This window comes from Eurypyga helias, unplaced genomic scaffold (genome assembly GCF_000690775.1).
Source record: "Eurypyga helias isolate BGI_N326 unplaced genomic scaffold, ASM69077v1 scaffold8716, whole genome shotgun sequence".
Taxonomy (NCBI): Eukaryota; Metazoa; Chordata; class Aves; order Eurypygiformes; family Eurypygidae; genus Eurypyga; species Eurypyga helias.
In genome coordinates this window covers 1-19511 of record NW_010254642.1, presented here as the reverse complement: position 1 = coordinate 19511, position 19511 = coordinate 1, and the positions used below count along the sequence as shown (strand labels likewise).

Genomic DNA, 19511 nt, shown 5'->3' with positions numbered 1-19511 from the left:
TTCTGCTGTTTAATGCCTGTAACAGGTCTTCAGAGGGTTTTTTTCCTTTTGCTTTCTTGTTTCTTGCAGTTTCAAGTTCAGATTTAGATTTCGATCATCTCACTCACACTGCAGGCTGCTGTATTCAGAGCATGTGAGCATCAGCTTCCATTCCACGTGAGCCGGAGAGCATGAATTGCAGCGCACATTGCTAAACATACTCAACATAGAAGCCAAGATGCTTGAATGAAACTTTTTTTTTTTTTTGGTCTTAATCCACATCAAATCATTACAAATGCATTTAAGTCCTTAGAAATGCCATTCTTTTGCCAGGCAGGTTACTGGAAGACATAATACTTCATAAACATCAACTTAGGACTTTGATGGAGACTCTTAGGTTACTGCGCGACTTTTCAATACCCAGATTTCCCTGATTTCCTTGAGCTGTGGCATTTCTTGAAGAATGCTGTCTTCAAGAAGTAGAAACGTACTTAAAAGTCACTTCCCAACTGTTTCCTCTTCTGTGAAGCTACATTCCTGAAATCTGCGTCTTCTACTGCCAGTTTCTTCCTTCACAGCACTACATCAAATATGCATATGGTACTTCAGTCAGGAGTTGAGGATTTAACATCTGCAAGAAGAAATGCACTCTCAGATATGGCTGCATTGCATTCAGACAGCTGTGAAAGCTTAGCCTGTGCTTGAATCGCAGGTGATTTGACCTTCAGCAGATGCAGGAGTCAATTCCTCAATTCTAGCACGTTTTGACGCTGGGGGATTGTGAAGACTGTCGTCAAATGGTAATAGCTTCTCTGAAACAGGCAGACAGGAAAATCATTTAGGCCAGGTAAATTCACATTAAGAAAGTAAATTGGTTTGCTGAATTCACAAACAATTCAGCATTCAGCAAAACACCCCAACTCTAGTTTGAGAGTCCAGCATCTGAAACAACGATGTGCTTCAAAACCCACGTGTATGACATGGAGGACATCACATCCAAGTGAATTTACTCCTCCTGGTTTCAGTGTCAGCTGATGTGCCCATTACTCTGATAACTGCAGTGACATACTGTCACACAAGCAGCTGCCCAAGAGCAACTGCAGTGAGAACACATTTTGTATTGTCAAAAGCTTCTTTCAAACACACCAAGAAGAACCTTTAGAATCTGCAACTAGGTTTAGGTTTGTGCTTACTTGTGCTTGTGTTGTAAGCTTAAAAGAGAAATCCATCATGGAAAGAACCGATTGGCAAAAGAGTCTGCTGGATATTCATTGCCACAAAAGCTTACCATGTTCCTGTTCTGAGGAAGGAGGTACAGGAACTCTATCTGTATATGCACAAGTTGGCGTATCTGGCTTCACTGGGATCAAGTTTACTCTCCTTTAAAAGAGCAGAAACAGTTAAATTGCTTTAAAGCCGTAACTTCCACAAATGCTTTATTTAAAGATTTACTTAGAATCAGTTAAATTTAAATGTAGTTTACTATACTTTTTTCCTTCTTGTTTTATGTTGAATAGAGCATTTTTAGAGGTACTTTAAATACCACTAGTAAAGTTTTCCACTACAAGCTACTTTTGCCTATGTTATATATGGCACAGTGCTTGATATTCACCTTCAGAGCACAGTATCTTGGTCAAATATTTTAAAATAAAGACTGGCTGCAAAGGCAAGGAGTTCAACCTGTTTCTTGGCACCTGGTAAGGCTTCCAGTTCCATTGGAAAACCTTACTACTCCTTAGCACCATCCATATTAACACTTTAGATTCATAAAACTCCAGAGAATTCTTTCACCCATTGAGGTCCACCAGCTATTACTGTAAATCTATTTTCTTCTCTACATCTCTTCTGGATGGGACTTAAAATTCAGGCACAAAAGAGGCAGAGAATTGAACCATGCATGTCATAATAACAAGGAAACACAGCATAATCATTTGATATGATTAAATATAATTTCTCTCTCCCTGAAACACAAAAAGATTAATTAGCTCCATCAGGCACCCCACCATGCAGGCAGAAGTCACTTTCAACTACCTACAACCCTCTGACTTGTGAGTTCCAGTACAGAGGAACACTGGTGTGTAGAAAGCCATCACCTCCAAGATTTTTCTTTGCAGCTGTTGATGAAATCCATTATCCTGCTTTCTCATTCACCACTTCCTCCCCAGCCACCTACTAATTAAAACCATGAGAAGTTATAATAAACTTTAAATAGCCTTGTTTTGCTGACACAGTCTAGATCTCTAATTGCGTGGCTGTGTCCTCACTATTGCACTCCAGCACAGGATCATATACTGCAGGCTGTTTCATAATCAACACATGGATTACAGGCAGTTTCTAAAAAACTGGAACTTCACCTTAGGATATCACAGAATGGTTTGGGTTGGAAGGGACCTTTAAGACCATCTAGTTCCACCCCCCCTGCCATGGGCAGGGACACCTTCCACTAGACCAGGTCACTCAAAGCCCCATCCAACAAGGCCCTGAACACTTAAATAACCTCAATCAATGCATTAAGTCACACAACATGACTGTCAGACCTCACCCAGTGTCCTGCTTCCAGCTCTGGGGTTCCCAACATAAGAAGGATATTGACTGGTTGGAGCGAGTCCAGAGGAGGCCACAAAGATGCTCAGAGGGCTGGAGCACCTCTGCTATGGGGACAGGCTGAGAGAGTTGGGCTTGGTCAGCCTGGAGAAGAGAAGGCTCCGGGGAGACCTTATAGCACCTTCCAGTACCTGAAGGGGCTACAAGGAAGCTGGGGGGGTCTTGCTACCAGGGCCTGTAGTGACATGACAAGGGTCAATACGTTGAAAGAGGGCAGATCTAGATTAGATATAAGGAAAAATTCTTCCCAGAGAGGGTGGTGAGGCTCTGGAACAGGTTGCCCAGAGAAGCTGTGGATGCCCCATCCCTGGAAGTGTTCAAGGCCAGGCTGGATGAGGCTTTGAGCAACCTGGTCTAGTGGAAGGTGTCCCTGCCCATGGCAGGGGGGTTGAACTGGATGGTCTTTAAGGTCCCTTCCAACCCAAACCATTCTGTGATTCTTCCTGTGCACACTGATGGCCTGTCTAGACTTCCAGTCTGTAGTTCTTTAAATTATTTCTTGTCAGGAGGGTCTTTAAATAGTTCCTGTTAGCTGAAGGCTTCAGGTACCGACTTTTACAGAAAATGGGATCTGAAGACAGTCACCTTTTGCTGCCATATGGACAAGACTTAACATTCAGGTTAACTTTGCTACTGCCTCACGTTTCAGACAGGAATAAAAAAGCTGTACATTTAGGATTCAGGAGACATTTTGACCTTTCAGTTGCAGTGCAACTGGAACATAAAGTTCCATGTCAAGACAGCTACCACCAAGACACAGGGCTGGGAATTTCTGTCTAAATCTCAACCCTTTAAACGTAGCACAAGCACAGCTTGTCTTGGCCTTCATATTTATGACTGGAAACGGCAATATAAATCTCACCTTGGCGTCTTGCTCCATGCTTGTAAAGTGTTGAGAGTAATCCTCCTGGGCTGGTTTACTTTAGTGCTCTGGCCGGCCGGCTGGCTGATTTTCCTCTTGTCTGAGGATGAGACTGGAACATTTTTTATGCCAACAGGTGTGGAAGGCAAGTCCTTACTGGCAGCCACGGGTGTTCTAGGTTGGAGGGTGGGAGTGCTGGCATCGGTGGCCCTGCTGGAAGGAGTCCCCTCTGCCAGTCTAGAGCCTGGGGAAATGACTTTGTGCAACTGGCTCTTTTTCACTTTTTTCTCTGTTGCACCACAAGTCCTGACATTTATCTGTGGCTTCTCCTTCATTGGTATTCCCAGTTCATCCTTCTCAAAGGTAACAAATGAACAGTATCCATCCGTGGAAGAAATAGCAAGAAAGGCTCCATCACTGGACCTATTTGTGATATTTTTTTTTCCATTAAAAGGAAAGGTCAGAACTTTTCTTCAACCCTCAGCCCCCCATCTACAGTGCATGCTATACCTGTTTTTTCCCTTCCCCAAGTACTGTATACATTTAAATAAAACTATAGTCACATGAAAAACACCCAATTCAAAGGAACAAAAGACCTTCAGCGCTGGCATTCACATTCGATTTAATCTCTCTGGTGTCATCTGTCATATGCTGCTGCCAGCACCTGCATGCATCTGAGCCGGCACAAAGTATGGTTCAACTGCAGGTACACAAACCTTCAGACACAGTTCCTGAAATACTGACGAACTCTCTTCATTCAGACCAGCTTTTTGGCTGTGCACCTTGTGCTAAGCAGAGGCAATGCTCAGCATCACCATGGTGCTCAGGTGAATGGGCTTTTCATACTCGTTTCACCAAGTAATGTCTACCACTCATTAAAACCACTTCATTTTCTACTCTCTACCACTCCCCTCCTCCTGGCACACAATGGTTTTCACAGTGTCTGAGCATCAATTACAGCTGCTGAAAAAAAGGCCTCCCGATGGTCCTCAGCTTAGGTACACTCGCTAGGAAGGCATAAGAGAAGCAGCCTTGTCCAGCAGATGGGTGTATCCTGATTTCAAGACCTGGGTTCAATTTGAAGCTCCAGCTCTTATCCCCACAGTCAGATAAATGACTTTGTCCCACATGTGAAGAACCACTAAGCAGAATTGTTCAGAGAAAGCAGAATTTGGCCAAGATACAGATAGAGATTACTTCCAAAACCTCCAAGTAACTTCAGTAGAGCGAGTTACACTGCCTGAACTATAAGTACTTTTCATGAGCACCCAGTATATCAGCTTTCATAAAAAATTCCACGTTTGTTCAATTCTTCATTGTACAGGGCAAAAAAGAGACGACTTGCTGTTCAGACACTGTGATGACAGTGACCACACGCACGTCATAAATGAAACATAAAGCAAGACACAAGATGTGCAGAACTGTAGCATGTAAAAAGGACATTTCCCCCATCACAACCAATCTTAAGGCTGTAACAATTACCTACCACGAAATGTCACTCAGGGTGTGATAATGTATGTTAGAAACATAACCAAAGGGGAAGGACTGCTCAGTGTCATAAAAAAGCACAGAATCTTCTGAAGCGACTGCAAACACCAGTCGGTAAGGCAGATTAAATAGAGGAGGAGATGATTTCTGGCCGATTTCATCTAGAATGCAAAGAAATGAACACACTGTGAATTCTGTCTTGCATTCATTGTAAGGCAGTAACTGGACTAGCTTAGTCATGAATCTAAATAAAGATCCATTTATCAATCAGTATCAAGATAGTGGCTGAGAACATAGCACTTCTGTAAAATGTAATGTTTAATGTCAAGCACTAACATTTCTGTCGCCTGAAGTTCGTCCTCTATTGTCTTCACTGAAAACAGAGGAATTGTCAGAAGTTTTATCCATCTGGATTGCTATTATATTGTTTTGTAAAGTTTGTCATGTATTTTCCAGCTGAATTGTTTTTAGCATATTTATATGCACTTCAGTATTACAGTCCAAACAAGCACATCTTAGGACATAGTATAAATCAAGGTCTCAATAAATTTATACTACATTCTGTATGACACAGTGAAAACAATGGATTTAGCTCTATTTGTGTTGCCTCGGGTTCAGCTCCTGGCTAGTCTTTTCACTGCAACATTTGTAAGGCCAGATTCCAACCTCCACTGGAAGCCGAGCGCCGTAGCTAGCTGTTTTCAGAAATTCCTAGTATACAGAGCTCCCGCTCAGTTCTACAACGATTATGGAAGCTATGGACTCAAACATTATCATTAATGTAAAGCACACCTACAGATTTCTAAACTACCTTAGATTTTCACTTTTCTGGGAGTACGCTGAAGGAACTAACACTGTTTAGAGGAGCTACAGAGACGAACAACAGACACTCACCTCCTTACTACGTAGCACACCTTTACAATGGATCTAGAGATTATGATGAAAATACAGAACATAACAACAGGTGATCTCTAAATCCTGTAAGGGATACTACACATTGACCCTTTAAAGAAAAGAGCAAAGCTCTGTCTTTCACCAGAGAAAGACTGGTCTTGTTAAAACATAAGCACTCCCGGGCCCACTGGGCTCACAATAAAGCTGGATTTCCATCTTCAGGAAAGTTCTCATGCAACTTCATACCCTCCTTTCCCCACCTCAATTCCTGTTCTGACCAGTAACACCAGCACTGCTTAGGTTTGCTTCCCTGAACAAACATCAATGGCTATTGCAAACTACATCAACTCTCTGGTGCTTCTGTGATGTGGGGAGTTGAGACTAACAGAAAATATTTCACTGGGTCGCTCCTTCAGTGCTAAGCCAAGTTATTTACTTTTACTCACACAAAATGGTTAAAAGTTAAAGAAAAATATGTTTCTGTAGCCTAGGAGTCCAAGTAAGAACATTTATCCACTATATCAAAAGCTACTCAAGGTGAATTCAGGGTCTTAGAATCAGGAAACAGCTTCTAAGATGTGGCACAACACTATCTTAACGGAATGTTAAAAGGCTGGGGCATAAAATAGTAAACAGCCACCTTGGCCTTTTCACATATTTGCTGTAAAATCATACTCCCTGAAGGATTTACAGTACCTTTATTAAATGTTCGTCTCAGCTCAAAGTAGACTGGGCAGCAGCGAACAGCAAGAGTTGCCTTTCCAGGACATGGCAGGTGACCCACGGGCCTTTTATAAAGAATCAGTATTTCAGAAAACAGGTTTTTTTGTGTCTTTTTTTCTTTTTTAATAAAAAGATATTTTGATCTTATTAAAATCTACCTTTTAAGATTGTTTCTGGAGAAAACATATGTGGTGTTTGTTACATTTTCTCCTGATTCAACACAGCCAGCTGCAAAAATAAAGGTTAAAACATTACTCATCGGCTCAAAAAGGTACTGAGTACACACGCTTTATGTCCATAAACATTCTACTTCTCAGGAATTAGGCTTGTCAGTTGGGCAAGAGCTGTGCAACCTGAACACAACTTAAAAAGGCATCCCAAATATTTATTTAGTGCTGTTTTTGTTTCCCTTATATACTTCCACCCTCAAAGCTTCTTTTTGATGTTGCCAGACATCTATAAAAGCATTGCTTATATGGACAAACTGATCCCCTCCTTGCAATGTTATTTTTACTATGACTGCAGAATGTTCTTGAGAAAGGACACAAACAAAGAGACCAGTCAAAAGAAACCACTCATTGTTCTTAGTTTCTATTTTAACAGAGCTGTATTGTTGCAGCCCACATGTTTAAGTTTAGAAAAATGCCATAAATATCATTTTTATCACAGGAGAAATTTGATGTTCTGGACTGCCAACAGAAGAGTACTGTGGAGTCTATTTTTTTCAATAGGAAGAACGAGGAATGGCTTAATTAAGATACATAACCACCCCCTAGCAGTTTGAGAGCAACCTTGACACACATTCAAACTAGAGCATAATAGACACAATGTGAGCTATAGTACACGTTCTCACATACCTGGAGTGAGTAAATAGGAGCCATCAGAAGTAAAACTGAGCCTGCGGAAAAAGGACTTCATGCTGTCATCATGAAACATCCGATAGCTCCTAGCCTGTAACATTGAAAATATGACCGTGTAAAGTGCCATGAATGTGTCTGCTCCGATTCAAGTGAGAAAAAACATCCAGTTGTGCAATCCAACCTGATGGAACCTCTTAAGTAAAAGATAAATGTTTTAAAAACAATGGCTCCTTCAAACTCACTTTCTGGTGTGCTATAAATTCTTCAGAGCTAAGAAAAATAGTCCTTGATCCCTCTTCAGCTACTAATCCAAACACTCCAAGAGCAGTCACATTAGACCAGTAATCAAAAAAACAGTAATAACCTGGAGAACGACGTTATTTAACAGTCAACATTAAAGCCTGTTCCTCGGGCATTTAATTTTAACTCTAGTATTAGAGGTTTAAAGAGAACTTCTATAATGGCAAAACGCCCTCTCTCAGGCCTGTCTTTAGTCTCTATAAAACTGTTACAAATGTTTTCACAAAAAATAAAAAGGAATAGAAAGAATTAAAAAGGTTATAGCCAGCTTGGAGGTGTTACTTTACTATCACTTAGAGCTGTTTGGAGGAAAAAAGCTTTTTGTTTTCTCTCTTAGGGTTAGAGAGAATTTCCTAAACTTTCACTAATCCATATTTTTCCTAAAAATCAGAATACCTCTCAGAAAATTTCAGGCTGCTGACTTTAAAATACTGCTACGTCATATCCATTAATAAACTAACAGCTACTGATAGACACGTTTGAAGTTTTTCCTATTAAGAATTCCCTAAGCATACTATTTTACTATTTTTAACATTTACAACCAAAGACATTGTGTTACTCCTCTGATGAGCTGAACTTGTAAGAGATGAGTAGCAGCAGGCAGTTCTTTCTTGGTCATTTCTGTAACGTTCAAGGAAACTTACAGCGGTCTCTATTTACAAAGGTGGGATAGAGACAAAAATACGTGATATACAGATCACTCAAATGGGAAAATATTTGCCCCTTTGGTTTCACAGAACAGAACAAGTCATGTAACACAGCCCCCAGCACGTTCTCCAGGACGCTCAGCAGCAGCACAACATACCTCTCCTTCAGCTCCTGATCCGGATGGCATCTTGGTAACATTAAATGCTACACGCTTGGTTTGCGTGTTGTACACCCGCAGGACCCTGCGGGGTGGAGAGCAGAGTTAGCTACGCACAGCTTCCTATCACCCCAGTTCTCACACAGCACTACAGCACCTCACTTCTCAGCCAGGAGACAAATATAAATGACAACCACACATTAATTATAACTCTGTTCATAAGACACCACCAGGTGGGCATGTTTTGATGGGTAAGTAACTAATGAATCACTGATAATTATCTGACTCCACAAGGTTTGTGAAGTACCAGTGTATGTCTTTGTGGGGGAATGAGGGAATGCGTCCAGCTCTGGGGCCCCCAACATCAGAAGGATATCGACCAGCTGGAGCGAGTCCAGAGGCCATGAAGATGCTCTGAGGGCTGCAGCACCTCTGCTATGGGGACAGGCTGAGAGAGTTGGGCTTGTTCAGCCTGGAGAAGAGAAGGCTCCGGGGAGACCTTATAGCACCTTCCAGTACCTGAAGGGGCTACAAGGAAGCTGGGGGGGACTTTTTACAAGGGCCTGTAGTGACAGGACAAGGGGGAACGGGGTTAAATTGAAAGCAGGGAGGTTTAGGTTGGACAGAGGAAGAAGGTTTTCACAGAGATGATGGTGAGGCACTGGAACAGGTTGCCCAGAGAAGCTGTGGATGCCCCATCCCTGGCTGTCTTCAAGGCCAGGCTGGATGAGGCTTTGAGCAACCTGGTCTAGTGGAAGGTGTCCCTGCCGATGGCAGGGGGGTTGGAACTGGATGATCTTTAAAGACCCCTCCAACCCAAACCATTCTGTGATTCTATGATTCTAAAAAACTGGAGTCGTGTCTGCTCAGAACGTTGGAACTCCCCTGGTTTCATCTCACTAAAACACCGTTAGCCTAAGCAAACTCAACTGGACATCCTAGCACCCCCTCCTTTCTGCCAGCTCTGACCTGCATCGTGTTATGCTAGTTTGTCAGGCTGGCAGAAAACCAACCTAAAATAAAAACCAGACAGCTTTCTGCTGAGGTAGTGATCTGAAACGGCTCCACAGTGAGTCCTGGACAGAGCAAGGAAGGGAAAATACAAGGTGAGGTTGCGGCAGACAGCTTGAGACAGTCGCGGAACTACTGGCTCTGGATGTCATACAGCTAAACTGGTCTGCCAAATGGTGGAAGAGGTGTTCCCACCCCGGGCTGCTGCGCGCCCAGTCCTGGCAACTGGCCTGGCTCCTGGCAGACTCCCGCTGAACTGATACTGTTGACTAACCATGCAGAAAAGTATGTGAAACCTGAGGGGGCAGGAGATTTCCTGTCTTCAGATTAGGCCATGCCCTTGCTTGTGACTTCACTCTAAGGAAAACGTGCGCATCATTCTACTACTTGCGTTTCACTGCTGTGCTTTTTAGTAAAGGCACACAAATCTCACATAACTGACAATCTAAATGCAGAGGCTCATAATGACCTAGTTGCCGTTAACATTTTTCTGAGCCTATTGCAAATCTTAAACCAAAACCGCTTTTCCACTATTACAGCAATTTTCTTTGCAGCGGGTGCCAGATGACAAGCATTGATTAGCCAGCTGCGAATCCCTTCAGAGCAGCACACGTGCCCTGAACCATTTAAGCTCAACTCAGAGTTCTGACAAGGGCCAAGTTTATGAAGTGTGTGTTTTGCTTTCCCAATGACATCACTTACAAAGCTGTTGGCAATGGAGGGAGCAAAAGGACAAAGAAAGATATCAGTGGAAAAACATTTTAACTAATTTCTTAACCTGTTTATATCTTTCTGTAAAATGACAAGGATGAACTTATTAGCTCATTAACAAACAGAGAATGTAGCGCTTTCTTAAGATGTATGTGGCATTTCTAATGACCAATACCATGAAAACTTATTTCCTGAAGAAAAATTTCTACAGAAGTGTAGGAGAGCTTATTTGCTGCTTAGAGAGGACACTCAAGACTTTAGGAATCATTTAGTACCAGCAAAAGATTAAAGTTAATTTAATATTTTAATTTCACATCAACCTTCTTACAGAACAATCTGAATAAAATTAGAGGAAAAGTCACATTTATCCCACACACTTGTTTATAATTTGTCCTCAAGTAAGAAAAAACAATGAGGCAAAACAGTGAGGCCAACAGCTCACCTGTCACAACTCAGAGTTGCAATGTACTGGCCCAGAGGATCCCAGGTTATTCCTTGGACATAACTCTTGTGCTCATTCAAGATTGAAACCTTCTGTCCTGAAATTACATTTTCCAGATTTAAAATTTAAGTGTGTTTTAAAACATTTCTTCATTTCAAAAATAAAACAAGACAAAATGTTTAAAAATAATTTTTTGAACCCACTAACTGTCAGTTTGATAGTACCTGTTAAGAATGTCAGAAATAGTTGCTTTATCTGTTGAATCCTCACAAGTACAGTAAATTGTGACATGCCAATTGAAGGCTTGTTCCCTATTAACTCAGATAAGCAGCTTAGCTCAGGTATTAAACATGCAAGATGAGTACATTTTAAAAAGTATTTCAAACACCTTTGTGATTCAGAAAATTTTTTTCAGCCAACTGAATTTGACTGAATACCAAGCCAGAAAGTCTAGCATTAAGACATAACTTTCAGCTGGAGCTAGACAGCCAGGCTCTCCTCTTTAGGGCTGTATAAACTCACCTAATCTGCTGAGCAGGCAGTGAAAAAAAAAATACACTACTCATGCACTGACTGACGCTTACACAGGGACAGCTTTCCGAAATGTTCTACAGCAGTGCTAACTCACTTTCTTCAATAGCTGACACTGTTGTGAAGGTCTCCCAAAGGCATCAGCTCTCTGACCCCACTGTTGTCCCACAGCTGAATGTCTCAGATCCAAAGCATCGTGACGAGGTAGAGTTACAGATAATCTCATGAAATACTTTGGTTTGAATATTAGGGACAGTTTATGGTTTTGTTTCTATCACTATAGTGTTGCTTTATTGAAAAGAATTACTAGAAGCTGACAAGTTTCAAAGCAACAGCTCTTCAAAAAGATTACACCCATGAGGCTGAGGCCATGCTGCACAGTACCAAATTCTGTCCCAGACAGTGGCCAACAACAAATGCCACAGTACAAGAGCAGACCAAACATGGAGCAGTATTTCTAAGGAATACCCTATCAGCTGCCAAGCTTTTACCTCATGGACTTCTTAAGCCAGTAATGTTCTCTTCCTACTAAACAGCCCTAGGGATTTTTGCTATTAAAAAAAAGGCTGGAAGAAAATTAAATCATGCCAGCTTTTAAACTGGATATTACTGGAAACTAACCTTGAAACTCTTCCCTTCAATGTACCTACAGCTTCAATCACAAAACCTCCATTTTCCAGTAATGGCTTCTTACTTCCAACTTACTAGCTGTCTCTCTGCCTAGAGACAAAGTGCTCTCCATGGCATGAACTGCATTGCTGAAAGTCAGCAGTGAGAATGGAAGACATTACACATAAGTAAAATTTCAGCTTAAGAGGCCATCCAGGTTTTTTTAGTAATAACTCTAACAGATAAGGCCCTTTAAAGTTGTTACAGTTCAAGATGCAAGAGACATTTGGTCACAGTGCCCCTGCGCAGGGTTACGCTCTGAGCAGAGAGACCTTTAACTGAACTTCATGCATTGATGGTAAAGACTTTCAGAAAGGAGTATGTGTGATGGTTGGGATGGGAGAGACATTAAGCACCCAAACCCAGAACACAAAAAATGTCAGCAGGAGAACATTTGTATTTTCATGTGTGCATGCACAGAAAAAATAACCTGGATTCTACTTTATCTTTCTTAATTAGACACTAAATATTAGAAACGTGATATAAACTTTAAAGGAGGTTAATTATTGACCCTAATTAAAAGTGAAAGTAATGATTACATTGCTAATAAAAAAAAGCATCAAGCCACTGTAAAAGCAAGCTAACCTAGCTGGGTACTGCCACAACTTCTATAGATGGGCCTTTCTTGGAGAATACAAGCAATCCCACTGCAGTGGGATGAACACGAACAAAAGTGTTTTGCTGAATGGAGCCTAAAAAAAGTGGCACATCTTGGAAAAGAGAGTCTGCATCCTACACTCTCTTCCTGGTTTTGACCTAGGTAGTTATGATACCAGTTAAGTTTTGTTTGTTTGTTGGAGCATGGTGTGGATTAATTAATATACAAGATGCCTGTGTGGGAGGCTGGGGAAAAAAAAAATTGGGTGAAGTTTACTCCTTGAATATTCCAAGGTGAAGAGATTACTTAAGTGTAAATTTTGCTGGCCTGAGGGTATCTTTATATGCTGAGCTATCTGCCTCACAATCTCAGAAGTCTAGCGATTCAGTGGCCTCACAAAGCTCACAAAAATGATGCTTTCAACTCTTCTGGTAACTACCATGAGACATATTCATCAGGACTAGAGCTGCAAGTGATACACATAGCGTTTACCTTTGTTGACATCCCACATTATAGCTGTATTATCTACAGAAGCAGATGCCATGTAATTTCCATCTGAGGTCCAACAAATATCATACACATCTTCTAAGTGTCCTCTGGAAGCCAGAAGAAACCAATTATTAATTTACAAACTAACATGTACAATTAACATTGTAAACATGATGTTTGTGCTTTTTCAGATTAAAAAAATATCAGAAGCAAATAAAGTCACTGAAGTAAAATGAACAGCATGGCTTTCAACTTTTAAAAAAGCTTCCATTTTACAAGGTGGTAGAACATTTAGAAGAGCACATCCTACTTTTAATTCAAAATAAGCTTGCGTCTTCACAACAGGTCTTCTTTCCCAGACAATGAAAACTCTGCATTTAAAGTCGTTTATGAATCTGTACCTAGAGTTCTGCAAAGGAACATTTCTAGGATTTGTAGGAACAGAAAATAAACCACCACATCAAGTGTAATTAGGAAGCATTGCTAGTCAAGAAAACTTTCCTGCATATTTATGGGTTTCATTAAAGCAGTAAACAAACATGCATACTCAGCAGAACCACAAGAAACAGAAAATTAAGGTTGATTTAGATACAGCTGAACAAACATTGCAGGACACTCGTAATCACCTAGAAGGACTCTATCAAAACCAATCTCTATTGGTTGTTGTTTGAAGACTTATCACACAGTGTAGTAAAATTAGTAATACATATTTGCAACACCAAGTTTAGGGAAGGGAGATTGAGTTTGTTTCTTTGTTTGCTTTAAGAGATCAATTGCTATATTCCTGAAGGACCATCTGGTTCTTCATGCAATCCCAATAGGGCTTTTGAAACTGTTTTCACAAAAAACTCAGCAGTCGCAAAGAATGTATCAGTTATGGACAGCAGTAATTGATTTTTTTGTAAACAAGTGTAAATTCTTAATGATTTTATCAGTATAGACCAATAGAGACCAAACCTTTTAACAGACACTACACAGAAAGCAAGGCAGATTTACATGTATTGCTCATCCAAAACACATTTCAGAGTCCAGAACCACTAATCTTTCAGACTTCAGCCGAGAGGGAGAACAGAACACAGCTGTATTCCAACTGCCAGCAGCGGCTCGATGCCTTAGCCACTATCAGCTAATACTTAGTCTTAGCAGGCACAAAGTGTATATTTTATTAACTGCTGTACACTTGAAACAAAAGCTGTATAATACAGCAGATCTTAAACTATTAAAATTAACTACTTGGAAAAGATTGGTCAGGCCTCATAGCTATCATCTGGAAAAACTGCATGAATCATTTTGTCTGCTGAAGCTTTTTGCTTTAATAATGACCAAAATTTCCACTATAAACCTAGTAAGTAAAACCTGGCATTTACTTTATGTATCTCTGTGCTAAGGTTTAAGTGACTGCAAATCTCAGGAACCAATTTCAGAGCATGTTAGTTATGGCACATAAATGTCAAACCTTCTGCCTCAACAGAAGACGTGGGCTGGCACTGTATAAAAAAAATAGTTGAAGACGATAGAAGGATTAATATTAGAGCGAGCAAATTTTAGAGAGCATTGAAGTTCAACATGCAGTGAACAGAAGATCGTACCACATGATAAAAGCCACTGGGGAACCAAAACCACTGAAAACTAATGAATAACATATTAAGCTACCTTAAAGTTTTAACAACAGTCCAGTTCTCCTTGTTGAGCTGAGCTTCATCTTCATCCTGAAAAACTAATGGTTCCGATTCTTTGCTATCATTCAGCTTCCACAATAAAATAACAGCATCTGCAGAAGAAATAACATAAAGCTGCTTGCTTTCTCGCTCACTCTTTTGTTAATGCTTTACAGTTCAACATCACAGTTATCTCACATAAGACACATGAAAAGCAATTCCTATTTTGTGGTGGGGAAGAGTAGGTGCGAGACTGCTTTAGCCTCCAGTGTGAGTTACTGATTTGAATCAGTGTCTTTTTATTAAAAGTTATTTATCTACCAAAAAAAAAAAAGAAGATTCCAGGTGTAAAATGAGAGTTAAGTGTTTAGCTTTCAGTCTGCTTGTGATTAGAGCTGGCTATGGCTCCGCACTTTGGGCTTTTGAACATCTTCCACTGAGACAGGGAACACTCGGCTCGGCCTCAGAGCAGACACTTAATGCTGTCCTTAGTGGGACTGAAGGACCCACGTGGCCACGGACAGACAGGCCTAGATGTAAAAGTTCTGCCACAGCTTCCCAGCATGACACTAAATAGTGCATTCAACCTCCCCATCTGGAAAATGGGGATAGCAATTATTTCATATCTGGAAAACAGAGCCTCTCAGACACAGCCAGGGAGAAGGTATTTAGGAACTGCATGCCATCCACTTACTAATTACAATCAGAGGGCATGTGTGACTCTAAAACTGGAAGTGTGAAAGGGGTATGAACAAGTTCCTGTGTTCTTTTCTCCCCCCCCTCGCTCACCAAACACACAAACATACCTTCACGTCAGCCTCGTTACGCATTATCACTCACCATCTCCTCCAGATGCCAGGATCTCACCGCTTGGAGAGAAGCGCACAACGTTTACTGCTTTGGTATGGCGGGCAAGGTTGGACAAGAATTCCACAATTGCTTTTCCATCTGGCCCTTTTTCCACTTTCCATATCTAGTCACAAAAGCATTACAGAGAGTTTTCAGGAACAAGACGTAATATAAACGCACCACTTTAGCAACCCCCAATTCACCCCTCAGGCAGCCACTCTCAACTTGCTACCTGAAACATTCAGAGCAAAAGCTGCAGCGACACCACAAATTTTCCCTCGATGGGCTACAGCTGTGTGCGGGGTTTATGTGGCCAGGTCTTGGTAGCTGGGGTGGGGGTAAGCCTTCAGGGGTGGCTTCTGTGAGAAGATACCAAGAGCTGCCCCCCACGTTGGACAGAGACAGTTCCAGCCAGCTCCACTGCTGGCCAAAGCTCAGCCCACCAGCGACGCTGGTGGTGCTTCTGTGAGAAGGCGTTTCAGAAATGGTAAAAGGCACCGCATAGCAGCTGGGAGGGAAGAGTAAGAACAACATGAGAAACAGCCCTGCAAAGCACCATGGCCAGTGGAGAAGGAGGGGGAGGAGGTGCTCCAAGTGCCAGAGCAGAGATTACCCTGCAGCCCCTGGAGAAGACCATGGTGAGAGGAAAGGCCGTGCCCTGGAGCCATGGAATGTCACAGGGGAGCAGGCCCCACTGCAGCCCAGGGAGGGCCCCACACCAGAGCAGGTGAATGTGACCTGAAGGAAGCTGCAGCCTGTGGAGATCCTGGGCTGGAACAGGCTCCTGGAAGGAGCTGTGGCCTGTGAAGAGGAGCCCACGCAGAAGCAGATTTTCTAGTGAGAACTGTGACCCTCTGGGGGCTCACACTGGAGCAGTTTGTGAAGAACTGCAGCCCATGGGAAGAACTCATGTTGGAGAAGTTCGTGGAGGACTGTCTCCCATGGGAGGGACCCCAGGCTGGAGCAGGGGCAAAGTGTGAGGAGCAAGGAGCAGCAGAGACAAGGCATAATGAACTGACTGCAGCCCCCATTCCCTGACCCTCTGTGCCGCTGTAGGGGTGGAGGTGGAGAAAGTGAAGTGAAGCTGAGCCTGGGAAGAAGGGAGGGGTAGTAGAAATCAGTTTTTTGTTTTGTTCTTATTTCTCACTATCTTACCCTGTTATTAATTTGCAAGAGATTAAATTAATTTCCCTAAGTTGACTCTATATTGCCTATGACAGTAAGTGATCTCCCTGTCCTTATCTTGATCCGAGAGCTTCTCCATTGTATTCTCTCCCCTGTCCAGCTGAGGAGAGTAGTGACAGAGTGGCTTGGTGGGCCCCTCGCCTCCAGCCAGGGTCAACCCACCACAAGCTGTATTTATATTGCAGTATCCTTTTAGCCTGATGAAATATATTGCTGAGTATTTCCAATAAATTAAAAAACCCCACAAGCAAACACATGACATCATTCTCTCTTCCTTCACTGACAACCTCTAGCTTCAAGGGGATTCGACGCGACTATAAATACAATGATTCAACAGTATGGAACGACAGTATCTTGCTAACAAGTCTATCAACCACAAATACTATCGGTCTGAAACATAAACCCTGATTACTACAGGAGGAAAACAACGTTAGCTCTCTTCAGAAGTTGGAGCAAGTTGAAGAGTTCTGCAGTACACCCTGAAGGCCCATGGATGTACCGGTTTCAAACAGATGACCTGAGCAAGAACTGTAATAATTCCAGTTCCCCACTGATCATAACCACAGCGTTAAGACGGCTGCATGACACGGTCACTTTTCCAGCAATGCTGGCCTAAGGAATCCCTGATCCCACTTCTTGATTTTGCAGGGCATAACGATGCCCACCCCTACCGCTCTACTTGTGAACTACGACAACAGCACTGTTACGTCCCGATATCATGGGACTGAGGCCACAGACAGCTAACGTGATGAAGGGAAAAGTTTTGGCTGCAGTTATTGGAGTAAAACTATTTTTTAATGACATTCATCATCTCCAAAAGAAAGAAGCATTCCAACTGTGCATATATCACAACAGTGATCATTCATAACAATTTGCTAATAAATACATTAACAATTATCATCTTATTTCAGAAAACACTGCACTGAGGATCCTGAAGAACAAATCTGGATCCAATCCAGGCATTCCAAATTGTAAGTACGGATCTGAACTTTATTACTGAAACTCTCTGCTAAAACTAAGCATTTCCCTGTTCAGAAGACAATGCAGCAGCACAAAAGAAAACCTTATTCTTTGTCTGTGCCTGCTCCACACATAATGAGACCTTATGACAATACTTTTTTTATTTCTTCTTCAAATACACCATATGATGGAAGCCTGACCGAACACGAGCAGGCCCAAGAGATAGTTAAAATGTAAAATTACCATGCAAAGACAGATGAATAGATAGACAGATACATATACACATAACAGAAAACCTACATGAATTCTTTGCATTGGAGTTCATTATTAAGGAGCATGGGGAGGGTCTCAGGTTGGAACCCTTCTTTATTGCAGGATGCGTTTGAGGAACTGTCTCAAATTAAAAGATTAGCAGTAGAGATTTTAGTAAACAAACAAAACCAGTATTTTACAGGAAATCACCAGGCCCTGACACTGAAGTGACCTAGAGGAACTCAAACATGAAACGAACAGCCCTGCAGTGACGGGTAACATACTCTGTGTCATTCTCAGCTCCAAAATGTGTCAGTTTTTTAGAAGTACTCTAATGGTGACCCAAAAAGTTCTGACTGTTATATCTACCTTCCATACAGAGGTGCTGTTAAAAGAAAAGTAAATAATAAAATTGAGTCAGTGTATTTCTCTGCAAAGGAAACTGTGCCTCACTTGTCCAACACCTTTATTTAAGAAACTGATTAACATGCAGATAAAAAGAATGTGGTTCACCCAGGGCACTCCATTTCCCAACTAGGGCTAAGGCTTTTAGAGAAACCAAGAAATCAGTGACTAATGGGGACAGGCCTCACCTGCACTGAGAATCTGCAGGACAGTAAACAACTGCCTGATTTTGCAAAGGTGAATCCTACAGTCACATCATCTGGGGCTTGTGCTCTTCAACGTTTTCGTAAGTGATTCTCAAAAGGATGAACAATTGACAAATAAAGTTTGCTAGCACCAATACAGAGTTACTTAGGGGAGTTGCATCTGAAGCTGAGTTAAAAGGGCTGCAGAAAGACCCCATACTGCTGAGCGACTACTTTAAAATGGCAGATAAAATTCAACTTTGATGAACACACAGAAGTTAAAATCAGTTATTTCTCACTAACCCACAAGACTATGCCCTAAATGAGCAGTTACTACTCAGGAATATCACCCAGCAGTCAAGGCAGGTAATTTTCTAAAAATAACAGTTCAACACTCAGCAGCAGACAGTGACACTATGCGGGGGGAACCATCATTCTGCACAGAGCTGTACAATCTCACGCTCTTGCCCTAAACCATCCACCATCGGTGTCATGTACCTGGCAATAATCCCCTACCTTGGATAACAAGCCATTTACTTCACGCTCTGTACAGGCTACAAACCCAAAACAAACAGGTCTGAAACTTACACGAACAGCTGTGTCCACACCCGCTGAGGCCAGCCGATTGATCTTCCCATCAGCTCCATGCTGGAAGTCCAAGCTGTAAACAGGCTCCTTATTATGCCACGCTATTTCACAAGTGATGACTTTCATGTTTGCTAAAGAAAACGGAAATACTGTATAAACTCGTTTCTTACGACTAAGGCAATCACAGCGAATGCCGATTTCGGACGCACCACAGGCAGATCCCACAACAGTTTCACTACAGAAACTGCCAGGCCAGCTTAAGGAAGGCCATCTTTAAATGCTGGCATTCATTCCACTGAAGTTACTGCCTGGGCAGCGCGTGAGGTGGGCAAGAGGATGATACGGCCACGTCTCTCAGTGGCACCCGACGCCGTGACAGGAGCACAGAGCAGGGTTACAACAAGCAGCACATCCCGGCTTCCAGCCCCCGGAGCGTGCCGGCGCTCCCCCGGCTGCCCCGGCC

The 19511-nt window shown here is 42.1% G+C and overlaps 1 protein-coding gene across 1 annotated transcript; it reads right to left on the bottom strand.

Moving 5' to 3' along the window:
• Positions 1-669: 669 nt before the first annotated feature.
• On the bottom strand, positions 670-19176 carry CHAF1B (chromatin assembly factor 1, subunit B (p60)). The gene is made up of 13 exons (XM_010153066.1): positions 19049-19176; positions 15465-15597; positions 14620-14737; positions 12970-13073; positions 10680-10776; positions 8516-8600; positions 7408-7501; positions 6709-6778; positions 6524-6615; positions 4932-5094; positions 3446-3868; positions 1268-1359; positions 670-791 (listed from the first exon to the last, which is right to left on the bottom strand). Exons 1-13 carry the CDS (start codon positions 19172-19174, stop codon positions 670-672), a joined length of 1719 nt encoding a protein of 572 aa, XP_010151368.1. The 5' UTR covers positions 19175-19176.
• Between the last annotated feature and the right edge of the window lie 335 nt (positions 19177-19511).

Bases quoted from the DNA above. Each gene is read 5' to 3' on its own strand.
- CHAF1B (XM_010153066.1), bottom strand. From the start codon at position 19,174: ATGAAAGTCATCACTTGTGAAATAGCGTGGCATAATAAGGAGCCTGTT. The intron at 10,777-12,969 runs GTAAACGCTATG...ATGTAATTTCAG, and splicing joins AATGTGGGATGTCAACAAAG to GACAGAAGGTTTCAATCTTG. The intron at 6,616-6,708 runs GTAGATTTTAAT...TCTTTATAAAAG, and splicing joins TCCAGAAACAATCTTAAAAG to GCCCGTGGGTCACCTGCCAT.